Below are 20620 nucleotides of genomic sequence, written 5' to 3'. Positions count from 1 at the left end.
GGCATGCCCCTCCAACTTTTCAGTTGTGTGCATTTTAAGAAATTAAATGTCACGTGTCTCAAACGGTGAAGCAAAACATCGTGAGGAAATTTGCATACCAGAGAATTATCTTAATTCTCTGCGTGTGTGAAGTCTGCCAATCCACATTGGGCCAGCGTGGTGGACTGTGGGCCTAAGCCCTCTCATTCTGAGAGGAGACTCGAGCTCAGCAGTGAGCCGAATATGGGTTGATAATGATGATGATGATATATTACTTCACAAGTTTCATGTAGGTACTGTAATACTACACTATTTCCACGGATGTTAGTTGCTATAGGTACATTGTAGTGTACCTAGTGTCAATAAACTTTTCTATCCATTTACCCTCTAGGGTTGAAAGGCAGCTTTTTTACAAATGACCACCAGCTGGTATGGATGCATTTTAGGTTTGATTATTGTTTCAAAAGTATGCGATTTTTTAGATAATATTGTAGTGAACAACGCAGTAAACAAACCTTTTTAGTTACTACAAAGAAACTGGTTCCTGTTGTAAAATGATTGATATGATGAGTGAACGATCCGTCTACAAACGTACGCATATCAATGTATTAACGCACTAAATGGTGTAACCTGACTTTGTTTTATATAATAGACTAGCAGACGCCACGCGGTTTCAGCCGCGTAATTCCCGTCCCCGTAGAAATAGGTAGATAGTGTAGCTTCATAACAGTGAAAGAATTTTAAAAATCGGCTCAGTAGTTTCGGAGTATATTCAATGCAAACAAACAAACAATCAAATCATTCCTCTTTATATATCTTTTTTTTTAAAGAATATTTTTCACATCTTTTTTTTTTCTTACTTTCAATATGACCAACCTCCTCCAACTAGTCGCGAAAGACTGTTAGGCTTAGGAATGGGTATGACAATAGACCAACGGGGCGGGGATCGAACCACCACCCCTCCGTGATGAGTTCGATCGCTCTAACCGTTGAGCCATATTGGTATAAGATTACTTTATTAGTATAGATAACGATAACTTGCTGTGGGCTTGTTCCCTGATGTTTTACCCTTGTTAATCCCTATGACATACATAGGCGTATATAGGGGTGGGCTGGGTGGGCCGATATGGTATTCTATTATGATAGTCTTGATGTAGGGGGCCAGGCCCACCCTAGGAACTAATCCTAGATACGGAAATGATGACATATTACCCTTAAGGTGCCAAATTACATCCAATACGGTTCAGCCATTCTAGAGCCATCCCTAAATACTAGAGTAGAGTAGAGTAGAATCTCTTTATTTGTCCACACACAAGTAATGAAATAAAAATAAACAAACAGAACATACAATACATACATCTCGTCGTGGACAAAAAAGGTATCCACCTCAGCACGATATACTACCTACTAGACCTACTAGACATAGACAGACACGTATCTAAGATTTGGTCGTCTATCTACTAACACATTTAAGCAAGTCCTATTTAGATCGTTAAATTAAAATAATACAAATAAAAGTGAAACCGGGACCAACGGAACCTGTTTTATTTCCATACTCGTATACGCAAGTCATAGTCAAGACAAATAACAAATTGTTACCTTGTTTACCTCAATCTTACAATATGGGTACTTGAATATATTAGCAGTATTTTTTAAATCAACAATTATGAAGTGTGGGTGTGTCAAGAATAGCAGATAGGTACCTATATATTTTGCATTCCTTTATTAGAGGCTAGCCGACGCCTCGCGGTTTCATTCGCGTAGTTCCTGTTCCCGTGAGAATAGTAGTGTAAAATATAGACCATGACACCCACAAATAACGTGGCTTTCTAGAGAATTTTCAAAATCGGTTCAGTAGATCCAGAGATAACAAAACCACAAACTTTACTATTTACAATATGAATTATATTATAATTATACTTGATACATTTAATTACATTAATATGAATTTTATTATAATTATATTACATCGTGATAGCCCAGTGGATATGACCTCTGCCTCCGATTCCGGAGGGTGTGGGTTCGAATCCGGTCTGGGACATGCACCTCCAACTTTTCAGTTGTGTTCATTTTAAGAAATTAAAATATCACGTGTCTCAAACGGTGAAGGAAAACATCGTGAGGAAACCTGCATACCAGAGAATTATCTTAATCCTCTGCGTGTGTGAAGTCTGCCAATCCGCATTGGGCCAGCGTGGTGGACTATTGGCCTAACCCCTCTCATTCTGAGAGGAGACTCGAGCTCAGCAGTGAGCCGAATATGGGTTGATGACGACGATACTTGATATTACAAAAATGCTTGACCTAAAGACTTAAATCTACTAACTTGGATTTCTTTTACTCTTTGACAGATATTTCATTGTTTCTGATTCTATAAATCTATGCTTGAGTACCTACATAAATCTAATTATAATACGATACTTTCGATCCCGATACCTACTATCGAATACAAATACTTAGGTAGATAGGTACTTATCTTAACTTGTGAAATAAACAGTTCATAATAAATAAACTATGTTAATAATAATTATTGACCCCAGTTGGGAATTAAACCCAGGAGGTCCTGGGCCAGGACCTCTCTTTTGAAACATCGGAACACCTGTGACCTGGTGGTGATGGAGGTAGTCTTAAATTGTGAGTAGGGTTGCCAACATATTTTCAGAAAAATATAGTATTTTTCACATTAAGCTATAAAAAATATAGTACGCTTAAATAAAATATCGTATTTTAAGGAATAAGCAAAAATCGACATTAGGTAATTTTTTAATTTTTGAAAACCAAAAGCTATTTTTCTATATTTTTTAGACGCTATTGCATTTGCCAAAAACGAATGTTCATTAATTTTTAAACTGAAGATTTTGTTTGTTACATTTCAGTGTTGAAAATATAGTATTTTTGCGTACTATATATTTTTTCAACAGTATATGTATAGTACAAAATATAGTAATACTATATATTATAGTACGGTTGGCAACCCTAATTGTGAGGCACCTAGATATTGAGGACTATCCGCACACACTGGGATTTTCTCATACTAACTCCTAGTTTTTAACTTAGTATGAGAAAAGGGAGTAATTGTCATTAAAAAAACGGCAGACAGTCCTTACAAAACCAGTAAAACAAAAATATCGTATTTTTACTTCAACTCGTTAGCCCGTGTATCTGTGTAAGTACCTAGAATTAAATTAAATAAAAACAGTAGGTATAGATACCAATTTACGTAAGCATTTATATAGGTATAAGTAGCTGACGCCCGGAGCTCCGTCCTCGAGAAATTCTGTTTTTCACAAATCCCGCGAGAAACATTTTTCTATGATAAAAAGTAGCATACGTCCTGCCCCAAGGTCCAATTTATCACAATACAAAAATTCATCAAAACCGACTCAGCAGTTTAGTCTTGAAAAGATAAACAAATAGACAGACGGACTTCCGCATGAAAATAATATGGATTTCCCTACACTTTTTACTTCTCGTATCTACAGTTCTCCGTGAATCTTAAATTCATTCGGTAGGAGTGTCTTGTTATTGATATACCACAATCCGACGGATACCTGTTATCTTAATAAACAGGCAGTTAATTTGCATACCTGCAAGATTCCTTCACTTCATTAAACGTCGCAGTCTATATATTTGTGTGGCGTATCTTATTGGTTGAGCACGCCTTTAACGTTACGCAATATGGAAGACCTAAAAGTAAGTACCACTTTATTATTTGTACACAACTTTTCAAAGACAAAACTTAAGTAGGTATCTATGATCAAAATTAAAAATTCATTTATTTCAATTAGGCTTAGTTTACAAACACTTTTTAAATGTCAGGATTATGACATAATTTAATTTAATGTTATGGTGGTAATAATAGTCGAAAACTTAAACTTAAAGTCACGAGGGTTCCAAACGCGCCTTGGTTAGTATGTAACTTGGAACTATCTAGATGCAGAGGTCATTGCTATTGAACATGAAAAAATATGTTACCATCAATATTATGTAGATTGGTGCGTTAACACTTATCATGGGTGTATTGAAAATATTTTATTGTTTGAATATTCAACCCTCATTTCTTGTAAACGGCTAAACTTATTTTTATGTGTGTATATGTGGACAATCGCTGAAAACCCCGCTTTAAAATAAAATACCGCGTCCAAATCGGTTAATCCGTTTATGTGCTATTGATTTTACTTTAACCCCCATTTCTTGTAAACGGCTGAACTGATTTTGATGGAACATATCAAAGAACAATCGCTAAAAACCCCGCTTTAAAATAAAATACCGCGTCCAAATCGGTTCACCCGTTTATGTGCTATGGTGCATTGGTGCCACAAACAGACACCATTTTTGCATCTGGTGCAATCTACTTTTGCCTGCGAGTATATTTACACTAATACAATGTAATACCTCTACCTCTGTAATAACACATTAATGTAAAAAATACTCGATGTATCCGTTAATTTTTGTTAATTTTAAAATTAGCTTATCGCAGAGGCAACTCCACGTATGACGTACATAATTAATTATTACCTACGTACATACTTACGTAAACACCTCTCTAAATCTCTGGAATAGATTTAAAACATACGTATCTTCAAATAAAACTAATTTGCGTTTTAATTACTTTACTTTTTACAAGACTAAAATATCTTATCACTCCATCTTATCAGCTTTTTGTATTTGTTATACAAAAATATTTATATTTCTGCCTACACATTTAAAAGTAACCACCAGAGAGATACTGTGTGTGTGTGTGTTGGCAGAGTAATACTGTGCTAAAATAAATAAAAAAGCCTTTATTGCTGAGTTTTGTTTACAGTGTAGGTATATATAAAAACGTGCCAAATTAGTTATTAATATACAAATCTTTAAATAAAATAACTATTTTTTTAGGAAATAATAATAACAATTACTATCGGCAAACGCTCCACTAAAGATTTCCATTCTATTTTATTTCTTGCTATACGAGACCATATTGGACCCGCTATGCTCCTAATATCATCTTCCCACCTTTTAGTCTGTCTGCCTCTGTTTCTCTTGCTGTCTCTCGGGTATCATTCTTTCTTTTCTCATATCATATGCCCCGTCCATCTCCACTTTAGTAGTTTGTAAGTTGCGTATGCATTTTTGAATTTAGTTTTGCTTTTAATGTCTTTTAATTTTACTCGATCCTTTATATTGACTCCTATAGTGTTTCTCTTTTTCAGTTCTGGCAAATTTTCATTTGTTTTCATACTGTGCTATTGGGTATTTAATACAGGATCCTGACACATTCTCGACACCAGTATAAATTAATTTTATTGTTCAGTATTTATCCGGATTTGGGTCCGAGTTCGCCAGCGAGGACCCGCGGAAACCGGGAGCGCTGCCTGTTGGACAGAACAGCCCGCAGCGGTGCGCCTACGGTCTGTACGCCGAGCAACTGTCTGGAAGCGCCTTTACTGCGCCCAGGCATGACAACAAGCGATCCTGGCTATACAGGTAGGTGAACCCGCCAAGTAGGTATACCCGCTAGGTGCAAGCGGCTCGAGACCGTCGTGTTTGGGAGCACGGTTTGTAGGTACTATCTGAATGATCTAGCAGAGCCTTTACCGCGCCCAGACATGACAACAAGCGATCCTGGCTATACAGGTACGTGAACGTCCCGCCAAGTAGGTAGGTATAGCCGCTAATTGGAGCAATATAGCCGCTAGATTCAGGCGGTATAAGATCGTGGTGTTTGGAAGTACGGTCTGTACCTACAGACGCCGAGCAGCTGTCTGGCAGTGCCTTTATTGTGCCCAGGCTTGACAACAAGCGATCCTGGCTCTACAGGTAGGTGAACATCCCGCCAAGTAGTGTGGTGTTTGGAAGTACGGTCTGTACCTACAGACGCCGATTAGATTAGATTCAGGCGGTATAAGATCGTGGTGTTTGGAAGTACGCTCTGTAGATACGCTGAGCAACTGTCTGGCAGTGCCTTTACTGTGCCCAGGCTTGACAACAAGCGATCCTGGCTCTACAGGTGGGTGAACATCCCGTCAAGTACGTATAGCCGCCAATTGGGGCAGTATAGCCGCTAGATTCAGGCGGCATAAGATCGTGGTGTTTGGAAATACGCTCTGTAGGTATTCTGAGCAAATGTCTGGCAGTTCCTTTACCGCGTCCAGACACCACAACAAGCGATACTGGCTATACAAGTAGGTAGAAAGTCCGCTAAATGGAACAGTAGGTATAGCCGCTAAATGCAGGAGGCTCAAGACCTAATGTTTAGAAGTTTCGAACTACGCAGCTATTATTTTAACCCCTAGTAGTTAGCTGGCCAATTGTAGTAGTAACCGCTAGATGGTGGACGCTCCATCCTGGATTGAATTAAATGATGATGATGATGAGTGTCCTCAATAGTAATAGTTAAGAAGTTGAACTTAAATATTTTAGAAAAGAGGAGGCCCGTGATCTGTCCTAGACCATGAAATACTCGTATACCTACTGGTTATGATGTTTATGAGGAGTTGGGTACCTGGGTATAGGTAATCCAGTACTTGTACCTTCATATGTTTTCTGTCCTGGTACTAGAGCAACTAAACCTTATAATAAATACTAACTGAATCGCTGAACAAGCTTTGAATTTTGCTAATAAGTAGCTCTTGAAAATTTTCCTTTAACCATGAATGAATGAAGAATATCCTACCGCCCGCTCCTCTGTCGCTATTTCCCGCAACCATACTTGAGTGTGCGAGGTTGCCCAAATGTAACTCATTCAAATTATAGTTCAATTATTTTAGGATTCGCCCGTCTGTGATCCACAAGCCTTTCAAGCGATCCAATGTGGCGAGATATCTCACGCACAATTGGGACGAAGCCGACCCAGATCCTAATCAGGCAAGTTACCTAAGTCGATTTTCATCATCATTATTATCAGCCGCTGGGCGTCCACTGCTGGACCTTGTCTCTTGCATGGACCTCCAAGCACAACGGTCTCGAGCCGGCTTCCTGCAAACCGCTTGATGTCCTCGGTCCACCTAGTGAGAGGTCGACCAACACTGCGCTTTCCGGTGCGCGGTCGCCATTCCAGCACCTTGGGACCCCAACGTCCATCGGCTCTTCGAACTATGTGGCCCTCTGCCCTCTGCCCACTGCCACTTCAGCTTCGCGACTCGCTGAGCTATGTCAGTGACTTTGATTCGTCTGCGGATCTCCTCATTCCTGATTCGATCACGCAGAGAAACTCCAAGCATAGCTCGCTCCATCGCCCGCTGAGTGACGCACGCTCTTCGTTTGTTTGTTAGAAATCGGGTACTTAGATAATCGGGTACCTTCTAAGCTCTTATAACATTTGCAGTCTCGCTGGTATCCATTCGACATCCCCTCGTCAAAACAAGTGGACTTCGTGGGGGGTCTCCACACGGTGTGCGGCGCGGGCGACCCCCGCTCGCGGCACGGCATCGCCATCCACGTGTACCTGTGCAACGACTCCATGCGGAACAGTGCCTTCTACAGCAGCGATGGAGATTTCCTCATTGGTAATATGAAGTTTTACTAAAAGATGTTCAATAGTTTAATGGGGAGTAAGGTGGTGGTGGAGTAAGGTAGAGCCGTGATAGCCCAGTGGATAACACCTCTGCCTACGACTCGGACGGCGTAGGTTTGAATCCGGTCCTGGGCACCTCTAACTTTTCAGTTATGTGCATTTTAAGAAATTAAATATCACGTGCCTCAAACGGTGAAGGAAAAACATCGTGAGGAAACCTGTACACCTGAGAATTTATTTAGTTCTCTGCGTGTGTGAAGTCTGCCAATCAGATGACGATAATAATTAAGGTGGTGAACGCGTTACAAAAAGTGTAATCTGGCGAGGCGAACGGACGATGAGAGGGAGAGCTAAAGGAGTATTTTTAGAGTTCCGTATTCCACAATTACTATATAAATTACTAGCAAACCCCCGCGGTTTCATCCGCGTAGTTTCCATTCCTAATCTATGTTAGTTGCTGATAATGTAGTATTCCATTAGTAAAACAATTTTTGAAATCCACAGAATTTTTAAACAATATATTTTAAAGGCCCAGAACTCCTAAGGAAACATATTACTTACTATTATTAACACCTTTACATTAATTTTCAGTTCCACAACAAGGTGTTCTGAACATAACTACGGAATTCGGAAAAATGGAGGTTCGCCCCAACGAAATAGCTGTCATCCAACAGGGAATGAGATTCTCCGTCGCTGTAAATGGCCCAACTAGGTAAGAACTGGGTATATTCAAGTATTTTACATCGTCGTCATCAACCCATATTCGGCTCACTGCTGAGCTCGAGTCTCCTCTCAGAATGAGAGGGGTTAGGCCAATAGTCCACCACGCTGGCCCAATGCAGATTAGCAGACTTCACACACGCAGAGAATTAAGATTATTCTCTGGTATGCAGGTTTCCTCACGATGTTTTCCTTCACCGATTGAGACATGTGATATTTAATTTCTTAAAATGCACACAACTGAAAAGTTGGAGGTGCATGTCCCGGAATTAGTCCCGTATTCGAACCCACACCCTCCGGAATCGGAGGCAGAGGTCATATCCACTGGGCTAGCACGGCTCGATTTTACATACACATGACCAATAACCCTATTTTCCTCCTACTAACTACTTCCTCAAACTTCAGTAATGCATTTAAGATCAAGAAGTTAGCACTCAAGATTCAAAATTCATTTATTTCAAGTAGTCATACAAGTACTTTTAAAATTTGAAACTCTACCACTGAAACTCTGCTATATTCGAAAGGCAAACTGCTAAGATGAATCCGGCCCATACGCAATGTCAATAAAAATTTACAATAACCTCCCAGACCGTATACGTAATGAGGAGAAAGATATTGCTTTCAAAAAGAAATTAAAGGACTTTCTAGTCGTAAAGTGCTATTACACGGTAAACGACTACTTGAATGATAAATAAAAACAAAAAATAAAATCGGTCTCCCCATCACTCACTCTACAAAAGGCTACGCCCAAACTGGGTATCCATAACTTGCATTATGTAATAAAATGTAACTTGTATAATTATTATTATATTGTATAATGTAATGTGTGGTATTGCTTGATATTAAATAAATAAATAAATAAATGAATTCAACTCTACTCATGGTGTAAGAGGCAAATTACATAAAATCTTTTCAACAGCCCCTAATATTTTGTATGTGTTTTCATTTACAGGGGATATATCTTGGAGGTATTTGACGGGCACTTCAAGCTGCCAGACCTCGGGCCCATCGGCGCCAACGGTTTGGCCAACCCTCGAGACTTCCTCACGCCTGTTGCTCACTATGATGACAGAGACATTCCCGGTAACTTGAAACGTCAAATTAAACTTTATTTATAATAGAATATACTTTGCGGACGATTAACTTATGATTTATTTTGCTATATTTCGCATAAAATCAATGAAATCAAGCGGTAAACCAGACCCAACAATCCAATCCATTTCCTAGTAGAGAGAACGACACCTGCAAGCCTAAGAGCGTTAAGAGGCGATACGAGATTTTAGCTACAAATCTCTTTCTATGCAGCCCATTGCAATGAATGAGCAATATGTGCAACGTGAACGACAGAGCAATATGTATGAAGACGTGATAGCCCAGTGTACTTTTCAGTTATATAAATTTTAAGAAAATAGTAACAGTATGTAAATATTGAAAATCCCTAGTGGGAGACTAGGCACACTGTTTTCGAAGTGAATAAATAAAGGTTTTTGTTGAGTCTGGCTGGCGTTACCAGTTGGATTTGTCTATTTTTTTGGCGTGTCTATAGAAGTATAACGCCAGATTGTCCATGCTATCGATCATTTATATAAAATACTTATTTCCACCAGGATTTAAGATCGTAAACAAGTACCAAGGCGCACTGTTCGAGGCGGAACAGAACCATTCACCGTTCGACGTGGTGGCGTGGCACGGGAACTACGTGCCATACAAATACGACCTCGGCAACTTCATGGTCATCAATTCAGTCTCCTTCGACCATTGTGTAAGTGTAGTCATCATTTACTTATAATATTTGCCATATCTTTTAAATATGACCAATATTCCCATTTCCCTCCAACTAGTCGGAAAATACTGTTATAGGAGTGGGTACGACAAATAGCACCTCTCGTCAATGAGTCGGGTCACCTTCTATTGAGGCTATTTTAGCCAATTTTCACGGTTCACTATATAGCCCGGGTTCGCGGGCTTACTTAACGCACGCACTAGTCACTCCATCTTTCTTTAAATATTCAGCATAAATCAGCTCTTGCCTTGTTTTTTTTTAATTTAACAAACAAACTAGGATCGGTTCGCGTGGAATGGGGATGATGACTAGGTTTGAATATATTGATTTTTATGATACATTCGGGTAAATAGGGTCAATGTTAACTAATTTATACATAAAAAGCAAAGATTGTCTGGATATTTGTAAAATAAATGAGATTATAAAATTTCAAAATCTATTAAAAATATTTTATCGTAATTAGATGAAAATTTATACAGTTTTAGCTTCCTTACATTAAATGTGACATTTTTTAATATATGAACTATAAGCATAAACGCACAAATAACAAAGATATTAGTAATTTTGTTTGAACGCGCATACAAATCTAACGATCATTACATTGCCTATGACGTCATTATTTCGAGCCATTTTGTATGGGGCGTTTTTCAGGGATCCGCGGCAGCGCCGCAAATCTGACTCTTTAAATCCCTGTAGCTCCGAAAGTAATGATCGCAGATACCCTGTTCCTTTTACAAAATTGCTTTACTATTAGTATACTCTTAATTTATATACAATTTAAAAAACTGTCATCATCCCTATTCTGTTTTTCACAAATTTCGCAGGAACTATGAATATTTGGGATGAAAGTTGCCCATGTTCTGCTCCAAGACCCCATTTATCAATGAACCAAAATTTCAGAGCCTTAGTTAACCTTGAAAAGGCAACAAACAGAAAGAGAAACTTACTTTTGCATTTATAATATTAGTATGATTTTTGTTTTCCAGGATCCATCCATCTTCACAGTCCTGACGTGCTCGTCCGTCAAGCCCGGCGTCGCTATCGCGGACTTCGTCATATTCCCGCCGCGGTGGTCCGTGCAAGAGAATACATTCAGACCTCCGTACTATCACCGTATGTAAAAATAGTCAAGATAGCTTCTTAGGGGCTCAAAACTTGATTTTCGAAAAACTGGATGAAATGGACAACTTCCCAATTTGGTACTATCAAGAAGTTAAACAATACTGGACATAATTTTTATATTTGAGCGAAAATGCACACATATCTCAGTTGCTAATATAGAAATTGAGTGTGAGGACGACCAATTCGCATTTTGCCAGCGTTAAAGTAGCCAGTCAGCTTGTGAGGTATCTACACCTAGTAGGTACAATGATGGGTTGTAAGGTTGACGTATTGGATAATAATTCATCATTATCTTGTCTATGGATAAGCTTTTTTTAACTAGGGTATGCACTAAACGTACCTACAAATCGCACAAAGCGGAAAATTCCTTTTGCAATTCAGGTTAGTAATGAGCCCTGAGGGTAGGCAGCGCATTTCTGCATCTATGAAGTTCACGCCACTGGCTGGTAGGGCGGTAACTGGAAACATCCGAAGCCTCCCACCAGCCAGACTTGGACGAATTAAGAAAACCTCAATCGGCCTAGCCGGTGATCGAACCCAGGAGCTCCGTCTTGTAGATCCACCGCGCATACCACTGCGCCACGGAGGCCATTTAGATGCAAGTGCCAACAGTGCCACTAGATGGCGCTGTTTCGATTCCTTAGAAAATCGCGTTTACGTTTACGCGATCGCCACAGTATGAAAACATTGAAAACTCCCACTACTCTAAATGGACCAATGAAGCTGTTAGGAAATAGTTCCGTGTTTTAAGAAAACAACATTTTGTACAGGAAACTGTATGAGCGAGTTCATGGGTCTGATCCTGGGGTCCTACGAGGCTAAGGAGGGCGGGTTCCTCCCCGGAGGAGCGTCTCTACACTCGATGATGACCCCGCACGGCCCCGACGACAAGTGCTTTAACGCTGCGTCGCAAGCAGCATTGGTGCCGCAGAAGATTGCTGTGGGAACGCAGGTCGGGTACCATCATCAGCCGATACCAATTTAATACCATCATCTAACTACATACCGCTCAGTCTATATGACCTATGCCTCCGATTCCAGAGGATGTGGGTTCGAATCCGGTCCAGGGCATGCACCTTCAACTTTTCAGTTTGGTGCATTCTAAGAAATTAAATATCACGTGTCTCAAACGGTGAAGGAAAATATCGTGATGAAACCTGCATACCGGAGAATTTTCTTAATTCTCTGCGTGTTTGGAGTCTGCCAATCCGCATTGGGCCAGCGTGGTGGACTATTATTGGCCTAACCCCTCTCCTTCTGAAAGGAGACTCGAGGTCAGCAGTGAGCCGAATATGGGTTGATAATGTTGATGACGATGATGATGATCTAAATATATAAAAGCGAAAGGTCTCACTTACAAAGGTGAAAATTGCTTGACTTACAAAAGTGAAATTTGGCGGGGAGGTAGTTTAGAATTAGTAAACGTGCGCTAAGAACGTATTTTGCCAGGGGGTTGGACTAACGGGGTCTAAGGGCGGACGAAGTCGCGGGCGTCTGTTTCTCTTTATGATCGATCTTCTATGTATAATTACCTTAATTATATAAATTATGTTGTTTGTCAAATCAAACTTGCACACCATGTGCAGTTTGATCCAACTATCAAGCTATCATAATTCATAACTTTCTGTTATGAATTATGATAGCTTACCTACATCTCAACTTATAGTCGTAGGGGTAATATTCACCTTTAACCGTCAACCTCCTATTTTTAATACCGATATGGCAAAACAACCTAGTAATTTCAATTTCAATAGTTGTTCCAATCTATACTTATAATAAATCTGTAGAGAGGTCAATTCTGTACATGAAATATATTTCCAAAATAACTATCAGGGGGTGATTAGTGATCGATACTGATGCCAAAAATGCAATCAGTAAAATTTTTGTCTGTCTGTCTGTCTGTCTGTCTGTCTGTATGTTCTTTATAGAAACAAAAACTACTCGACGGATTTTAACGAAACTTGGTACAATTATTCTACATACTCCTGGGCAGGTTATAGTATACTTTTCATTACGCTACGATCAATAGGAGCAGAGCAGTGAAGAGAAATGTTGAGAAAACGGGAGAAGTTACTCAATTTTTTAAGTTTCCGTTGCGTGTACAGCCTTAATGGTTAAAGCTACATAGAAATTATGTATGACGGAAATGTAGGGGTAGGGTAGGGGTAGTGTAGGGTAGGGGTAGGGTAGGGTAGGGTAGGGGTAGTGTAGGGTAGGGGTAGGGTAGGGGTAGGGTAGGGTAGAAGTAAGGTAGTGGTAGGGTAGGGGTAGTTGAAAGTTTACAACGACTTTCACGCAGACGAAGTCGGGCGTCCGCTAGTTTGCAATATAAACCGTCCCTCATAATTATCAAGATATTCAATATTACAAAGGAAACATTTCATGTACCCTGACGTCATCGACGAGAAAAATTACGTAACTACTAACCGCTCCCTTATTGAAATGGTCTTTATTTATTTCAGGCGTTTATGTTCGAATCGTCGCTGAGTATGGCGATCACAAAATGGGGCGCCGAGACATGCCAGAAACTTGACGCGAAATACTACGAGTGCTGGCAGAACTTGCCCAAACTGTTCACTGATCAATTGGATGTTTAAGCTTTTATATGTATTCCAGGTTTTTATATCTAATAAATATTGTTGCATATTGTTTATTTTTTTTTATTCTCTTTCAAAGAGCATAGTCACTATAATGACTATGTAGCTCTTGTAATGCTACTTAAGGTAAAAACATACATTAACTAAAACTATCTTAAGACTAATTAATATTACCTACGTTTATCTAAATTATCTTTTACTATTTTGTACAAAAATCTTGCGTTTTTGCTGACAGGGCTTCCTAGAACAACATTTATCAAGTTTATTTTTATTTAGTAGAAAAAGAGAGATCTCGATCATACATTACATATACATTCGTAATTTGTTTTTTTGTGTCCAAAAACCTCATATCCTTAGACAATGACTGATTGAAATTGAATGAATGATTTGGTTATAATGATTGATCAAACTAAGGGCGCAAATTCGGAACACTATATATACTTATGCCATACTGTAAGCCATACCGTGTATGATGTGCATTGTTAACTAACAAATTAAAAAATAGGGTATGAATAGATAGTCATTTCACATCTAATAATAATTATAATTAACTTGTTTTTAAATTAAAGAAAATAGATTAATAAGCTTAGAACAATTAGATGGTAGTTAATATATTTGAATAACATTTTATAAAAAAAACAATACATAATTTAAAATGAATAAGTTATGAAATGACAAGCTTTTTTTAACTTAATTTCTAATTTGGTTTGTTGGTAAACAGTGCACATCGAGTATGGCTTTATTATAGTATGAAAGAGCTCCTAGTCGTCAATTTAGTAAAAGTATTATACAGACACGATGAAAGAATCTGGTGCATGAAAGTGAAACCATTTTTAGGTCAGGGATCCACAATACAAAACAACACAATTTACTTTGAAAGTTACCATTGTTTGCCGACACTTATCATTTCTAATGGTTTGTCACAATCACAAAAAAAAATTGAGCAAAACATAATCATAATTATTTATGAGGGAATGTTCACCCATACCGCCGACGTAAGTCCGAATAACCAAGTTTTAATGTTACCAGAAATTTCTTGGATAAGAAACCATTCTGAGCACCAAACTGATCTAACCCGGCAGTGCTATTATAAAGGTGATCACCAATGATATCGCTGCTGGAACCATGCGCGCACATCGATCGGTGTAATATTTAAGGCGCAAAGATTTCGCAGCGTATTCCTGAAGTAAACCGCACTCTACATTCTTCTTTAACATCGAAGAATCTCTCCCAATATGTATCATAAAGCATCGCATGTCTGGAGTAACTTTTATGGAAGTACCTTTATCTTGCAAAGCTTCTTTTACTGTTGTATTTTGAATAATAACTGTCGAATTGCCGTCATTCGTAATCTGAGTCACATTTGTGGTCGTTTTTGTTGCTATGTGCTCTCTTTCGCGTTCGGCATCCCATATGAAACTCGACATAAGTTTGCAGTCGATTCGTGTTTCCTCGTATTCTCCATTGCTTTTGCTTATACCTAATTTGCACACTTCGCCCGGAGTGCCGGAGTATTCGCCGCGGTGAGAGTGATGCGAGTGAGTGGACCACCTGCCCAAATTGTACAAAGCAAGGCCAGTCAATATAGTGTCGAATCTGCTGCCGGAATTTTTGTACACGTAGACATAGCTAGGTGGGTTCCCGACGAAGACTGGATGCTGTTGGGACCCGTAGCTAATTTGTTTCGGCGGGAAATAATGGTAGTGGTGATGCACTTCACTTTTTTGCGTGTAGCTCGGCGATTTATGATTGTTTCCTGATATCCCCGTACTTTCGGGGTAAGTGTGAGCGTTTGTATGGTGGCCGGTGCCCGCAGAATTGCCTGACAAACTATTAGACGAGGGATAGGAATGGCTTGACCTCCCAGAGGAGCTGCTCCGACCGCGCCCCCCTCCACTTCGGCCGCCTCCCTTCGCGATAACAACCGCAAAATAACAAATTATGAGGAGTAAGCATAGACGCGCCATTCTACCCTAATGAGCGACACGCAACTGTTGTTTATTTGTCATCGGGCATTTTCCACACCTGTTGCAGGGAGCACACACACTTGTTAGTTTTTAATCGGTGAACAGAATTGTCGCCGTCAATAGCGAAATGCCATTTTCAGTCTTCAGTATTTAGTGTAACGTGTGAAATATTCTTTTCAAGTTTTAATACGCACGTTTATCTCAACAAAAAAGCACTCGTGAAGATCCCAGAGTTACAACTAACCGATACTAATAACTAGACCGTACACACAGACAAAGCGATCAATAACCAGACATGACCAGGACATGATAGTAAAGTATAGATACTCTATTTTGAACGCTGCAGTAAGGATACGCTAATACAATATTAAATTTATAATGTTTGCTGAAAATTGTGATAAGTCCCAAAATATGACGTAGAAGGGCGGTGTTATTGACTGTCCTGTCTATTTTAAGTTCAATACAGAAGGGGATGGATTCGTCGTCGATATCTAATAGGAATAAATGCTAAGCAACACCCACGCAACAAGCGGCCACCAATTAGCCTAATTAAACCTAATATGGTGTGTTTATTACAATAATGTAGTTTTTAGATTGAGGTACGGTTTGAAATGGCCAACTAGGTAGGTACTGTTCTACGAGTATGGTCAACTTATGGGGCAAGCATTAGACATAATATATGAAGAATAATAGATGAAATAACGTGGTTTATTTTGTAGAAAATGTTATTATCACTATTCTGTGAATTTAATAGTAGGTACCAGACTCTGAATTGCTAATGGTTTGGGTCTATAAGTATAAAAAAAATGTAGAGCAAATAATAATCATGATTCTTTATTAAATAATGTTGTATCTCCGAATAACAAAGTTGATTATTGTCATTACAAGAAACTTCTTGGAAAATATACCATTTTGTGCACATACTTAACTGACCTACCCCGGTAGTGTCATTTTAAAGGTGATGACTAATAATATCAGTACTGGAGCAATACGCGTTTGTAAAGATTTCGAAGCGTATTTCTGCAGTAACCAGCAATCCACATTCTTCTGCATCGTAGAATATCTCGCAATCCGTATCAAAGAGCATCTCATGTCTGAAGTAACTTTTATGGAAGTTCCTATATCTTGCGAAGCTTCTTTGACTTTATTTTGAGAATAAATCGATTTGTCGTCATTTATAACCTGAGTTACTCGTCCATAAGAGTATATATTTGTATTTAAGTGCTCTCTTTCACGTTCCGCTTCCCATATGAAACTAGACATAAATTTGCAGTCGATTCGTGTTTCCTCGTATTCTCCGTTGCTTTTGTTTATACCTAATTTGCACACTTCGCGCGGATTGCCGGAGTATTCGCCGCGATGAGAGTGATGCGAATGACGGCGATGAGCTAAATCATAAAAAGCGAGACCGGTCAACAAGTTGTCGAATCTACTGCCGGAATATTTGTACTTATAGACATAGCTCGGTGTGTTCCCGCCGATTGATGATTTGTAACTGTTTCCTGATTTCCCCGTACTTTTTGGATAAGTGTGCGAGTTCATACGCTGACCGGTGCCTGCAGAATTGCCTGATAAACCTTTAGACGACGGGTAGGAATGACTGCCCCTGCCATAGGAGCTGCTGCCGCGGCCCCCTCCTCCTCGACCTCCCCCTCCTCCCCCTCGGCCTCCTCCCTTCGCGATAACAACAACTAAATAACATATTGTAAGGATAAAACATAAACGCAACATTCTGTGCTATTGCCCTTTGCAAGGAGCAATTATTGAGTATTTGTCATCTAGCATTTTCCACACCTGTTGCAGTAGGTACTGGAGGGGGGGACACTTGTTACTTTTTAATCGGGTTTCGATGAGTCCATGACAGTAATAAGATGCCACCTTTCACTATTCATTAGATTTTAGAATGATGTGAGAAAAATATTATTCTTTTCAAGTTTATAAACGTCAGTTTATCTCAATACACAAACACTCGGGAAGACCTCAGAGTTACAACTAACCGATACTAATCAGTAGAGCGTACACAGACCAAGTCCACAGCATCACAAGCGTTCAATAACCGGATCATGACTTGTTAGTAAAGTATACTATATTTTTTGCATGAAGAAAACGCTCATATCAAATAAAATTAATTTGCTGACAATTGTGATAAGTCCCAAAGTATCACGAAGAAGGGCGGTGTTATTGAGTGTCCTGTCTATTTTAAGTTCAATGCAGAAGGGGATGGATTCGTCGTCGATACCTAATGGGAATAAATGCTAAGCAACACCCACGCAATAAGCCGCCACCAATTAGTCTAATTAAAACTATGTAGGTGTGTTTATTACAATAATGTAGTTTTTAGATTGAGGTTAGACACTGAAATGTTAGAAATGGTCAACTATTGCTGTGAGGTCGACTAATGGGGCAAGCATTAGATATAACAGTAATACTAGGATGAAATAACATTTTTAATATCACTAATCTGTGATATTTACAGTAGGTAGGTAAGGTAACCACCTGACTACATTTTAATGGTTTGGGTATTGGTATCAAAAATACAGAGCAAATAATAATCATGATTCTTTATTAAATTAGGTTTTCTTTTCACCCATGCCGCCGTGGTACCTAAGTCCGAATAATACAGTTGATTATTGTTACAAGAAACTTCTTGGGAAATAAGCCATTTTGAGCACCTAACTGATCTACCCCGGAAGTGTAATTTTAAAGGTGATCACCAGAAATATCACTGCTGGATCCAGACGTGTACAACGATCGGTATAATTTATAGAACGTAAAGATTTCGATGCGTATTCCTGTAGTAAACCGCATTCCACATTCTTCTGCGTAGAAGAATAAGCCGTAATACGTATCAAAGAGCATGTCATGTCTGGAGTAACTCGTATGGAAGTCCCTTTATCTTGCAATGCTTCTTTTACCTTATGTTGCAAATAAATCGATTTATCGTCGTTTAAAATAGCTCCTCGTTCATCAGTGAATGTATTGATTTTTCTTTCACGTTCCGTTTCCCATATGAAACTCGACATAAGATTACAGTCGATTCGAGTTTCCTCGTATTCTCCATTGTTTTTGCTTATACCTAATTTGCACACTTCACTACGTGGATTGAAGAAGTATTCGCCGCGGTAAGAGTGCTGGCGATGAGCTAAATTATACAAAGCGAGACCAGTCAATATATCGTCGAATCTGCTGCCGGAATTTTTATACTCGTAGACATAGCTAGGTGGGTTCCCGAAGAAGACTGGATGCTGTTGCGACCCGTAGCTTATTTGTTCCGGCGTAAAGTAATGGTAGTGGTTCTTCACTTCATTCTTTTGCACGTCGCTTGATTTGTAATTGTTGTCAGGATATGTGTGAGAGTTTGTACGCTGACCGGTGACCTGACAATCCATTAGACCACGGGTAGGAATGGCTGCTCCTACCATAGGAGCTGCCATGCCCCCTCTCCCTCGACCGCGCCCCCGCCCGCCTCGGCCTCCTCCCTTCGCGATAACAACAACTAAATAACAAATTATGAGGAGTAAGCATTCTCGTAAACGCACCATGCCGTAATGCGCTTGCAAATAGCAACTGTTGTTTATTTATCATCTATTTATCGACACCTGTTGCATCAGCTAGGGGGACACTTATTACTTTTTAATCTGGTGAGGATGAGCTCATGACAGTAGCAAAATACCACTTAACATTTATTTAAAAACGTAGGAATACTCTCCGAGTTTTATGCGTGCGTTTATCTAAAGAAACAAGCATTCGGGAAGGACTCTGAGTTACGACTAACCGACGACAATCACTAGTGCGTACACAGCAAAATCCACAGGAACAAAGGCGTTCAATAACCAGGATCACGACATGACAGTAAAGTATAAAAATAAAATAGTAAGTAGATTAGGTATTACGCAGGTGATACCACAAACCGAAAGGATAGTTAAATTTATTTACAATGGTGCATGAAGAAAACGCTAATATCAAATTAGCTGACAATTGTGATAAACCCCAAAGTATGACGTAGAAGGGCGGTGTTATTGTTCTGTCTATTTTAAGTTCAATGCGAAAAGGGGATGGATTCGTCGTCGATATCTAATAGGCACAAATGCTTAGCAACACCCTCGCAAGAAGCCACCAACAATAAGTCAATTATTTTCCAAACTAGTAGGGTAAGTCCAGGATAGATGCCCCACTTTTCGAAAATGCTAAATAACTCCGAATTTTATAATCTTAGAGCATTGCGTTCTTTGGGAGATATTAAATATATTTCTTAATGTTCTATATTATCTGAATCTTTCTGATATAGACTGTGTAGATTTTGTGTAAATTGTAATTTTATGGACCTCTAAAAAATGGGATAGACGCCTACTGTGGCGGATAGAAGACTTATCATGAAAAAACTTCTGAGGATAGGTGCCCTTAGTGCGGATTGGCGACTTAGATTGAACATTGTAATTGGTTTGTTCTGAAATCAAACAACTATATTATTATAATCAGTCTTTATGGTGTTTTATATAACTTTCATTTTCATTTCTTGGCCATCTTTGTCAAAGTTATACTTTAGCTGTAGCTTTTTAGCAAACTGGTATGCTAACTGACGTATTGCTGTTCGGTCCAGCGGAAATCCAGCTTCTCCTAATTTGAATGTAAGAGCCACGGGTCGTTTTTTGTTATTACAGCATGTTTTCATAAAACAAATAAAAATAAATGCTGGATATATATATATATTTTTTCAGTAATAATTATGCCAGACAGTAACTACAATGATATGATGCAATACAATACAAAGTAAAAGTAATTCAAATTTAAAACAACAACACATACAGTAACTTTGAAATTAAGAATTGCTGTTAACGGCAAATCTTCGTCTTAATATTTTAGATGGTATTCCTTATATTCTAGAAATCTGCTTTACGCCTTTCTCTCCCTTTTTCATCTCTTCAAACGCTGCTAGCATACTGTCTTCGGTCTA

The 20620-nt window shown here is 39.0% G+C and overlaps 2 protein-coding genes across 2 annotated transcripts; one reads left to right on the top strand and one right to left on the bottom strand.

The window, feature by feature from the left end:
* Positions 1-3513: 3513 nt before the first annotated feature.
* LOC112045332 (homogentisate 1,2-dioxygenase) lies at positions 3514-13751 on the top strand. Its single transcript, XM_024081480.2, has 10 exons — positions 3514-3672; positions 5276-5448; positions 6732-6828; positions 7289-7469; positions 8069-8189; positions 9150-9280; positions 9805-9959; positions 10967-11093; positions 11873-12054; positions 13565-13751. Exons 1-10 carry the CDS (start codon positions 3658-3660, stop codon positions 13697-13699), a joined length of 1317 nt encoding a protein of 438 aa, XP_023937248.2. The 5' UTR covers positions 3514-3657; the 3' UTR covers positions 13700-13751.
* On the bottom strand, positions 13747-15846 carry LOC128199155 (uncharacterized). Its single transcript, XM_052887330.1, has one exon. It carries the CDS (start codon positions 15664-15666, stop codon positions 14770-14772), a length of 897 nt encoding a protein of 298 aa, XP_052743290.1. The 5' UTR covers positions 15667-15846; the 3' UTR covers positions 13747-14769.
* Between the last annotated feature and the right edge of the window lie 4774 nt (positions 15847-20620).

The sequence above is a fragment of the Bicyclus anynana genome, chromosome 19, assembly GCF_947172395.1.
Source record: "Bicyclus anynana chromosome 19, ilBicAnyn1.1, whole genome shotgun sequence".
Classification (NCBI taxonomy): domain Eukaryota; kingdom Metazoa; phylum Arthropoda; class Insecta; order Lepidoptera; family Nymphalidae; genus Bicyclus; species Bicyclus anynana.
Note: the sequence above shows the minus strand (reverse complement) of the source record. Positions and strands in the feature narration are given on the sequence as shown.

Coding starts and splice junctions, on each gene's coding strand:
- LOC112045332 (XM_024081480.2), top strand. Junction 7,470..8,068: donor CGATGGAGATTTCCTCATTG/GTAATATGAAGT, acceptor ATTAATTTTCAG/TTCCACAACAAGGTGTTCTG. Junction 9,281..9,804: donor TGATGACAGAGACATTCCCG/GTAACTTGAAAC, acceptor TATTTCCACCAG/GATTTAAGATCGTAAACAAG.
- LOC128199155 (XM_052887330.1), bottom strand. CDS start 15,666: ATGGCGCGTCTATGCTTACTCCTCATAATTTGTTATTTTGCGGTTGTT.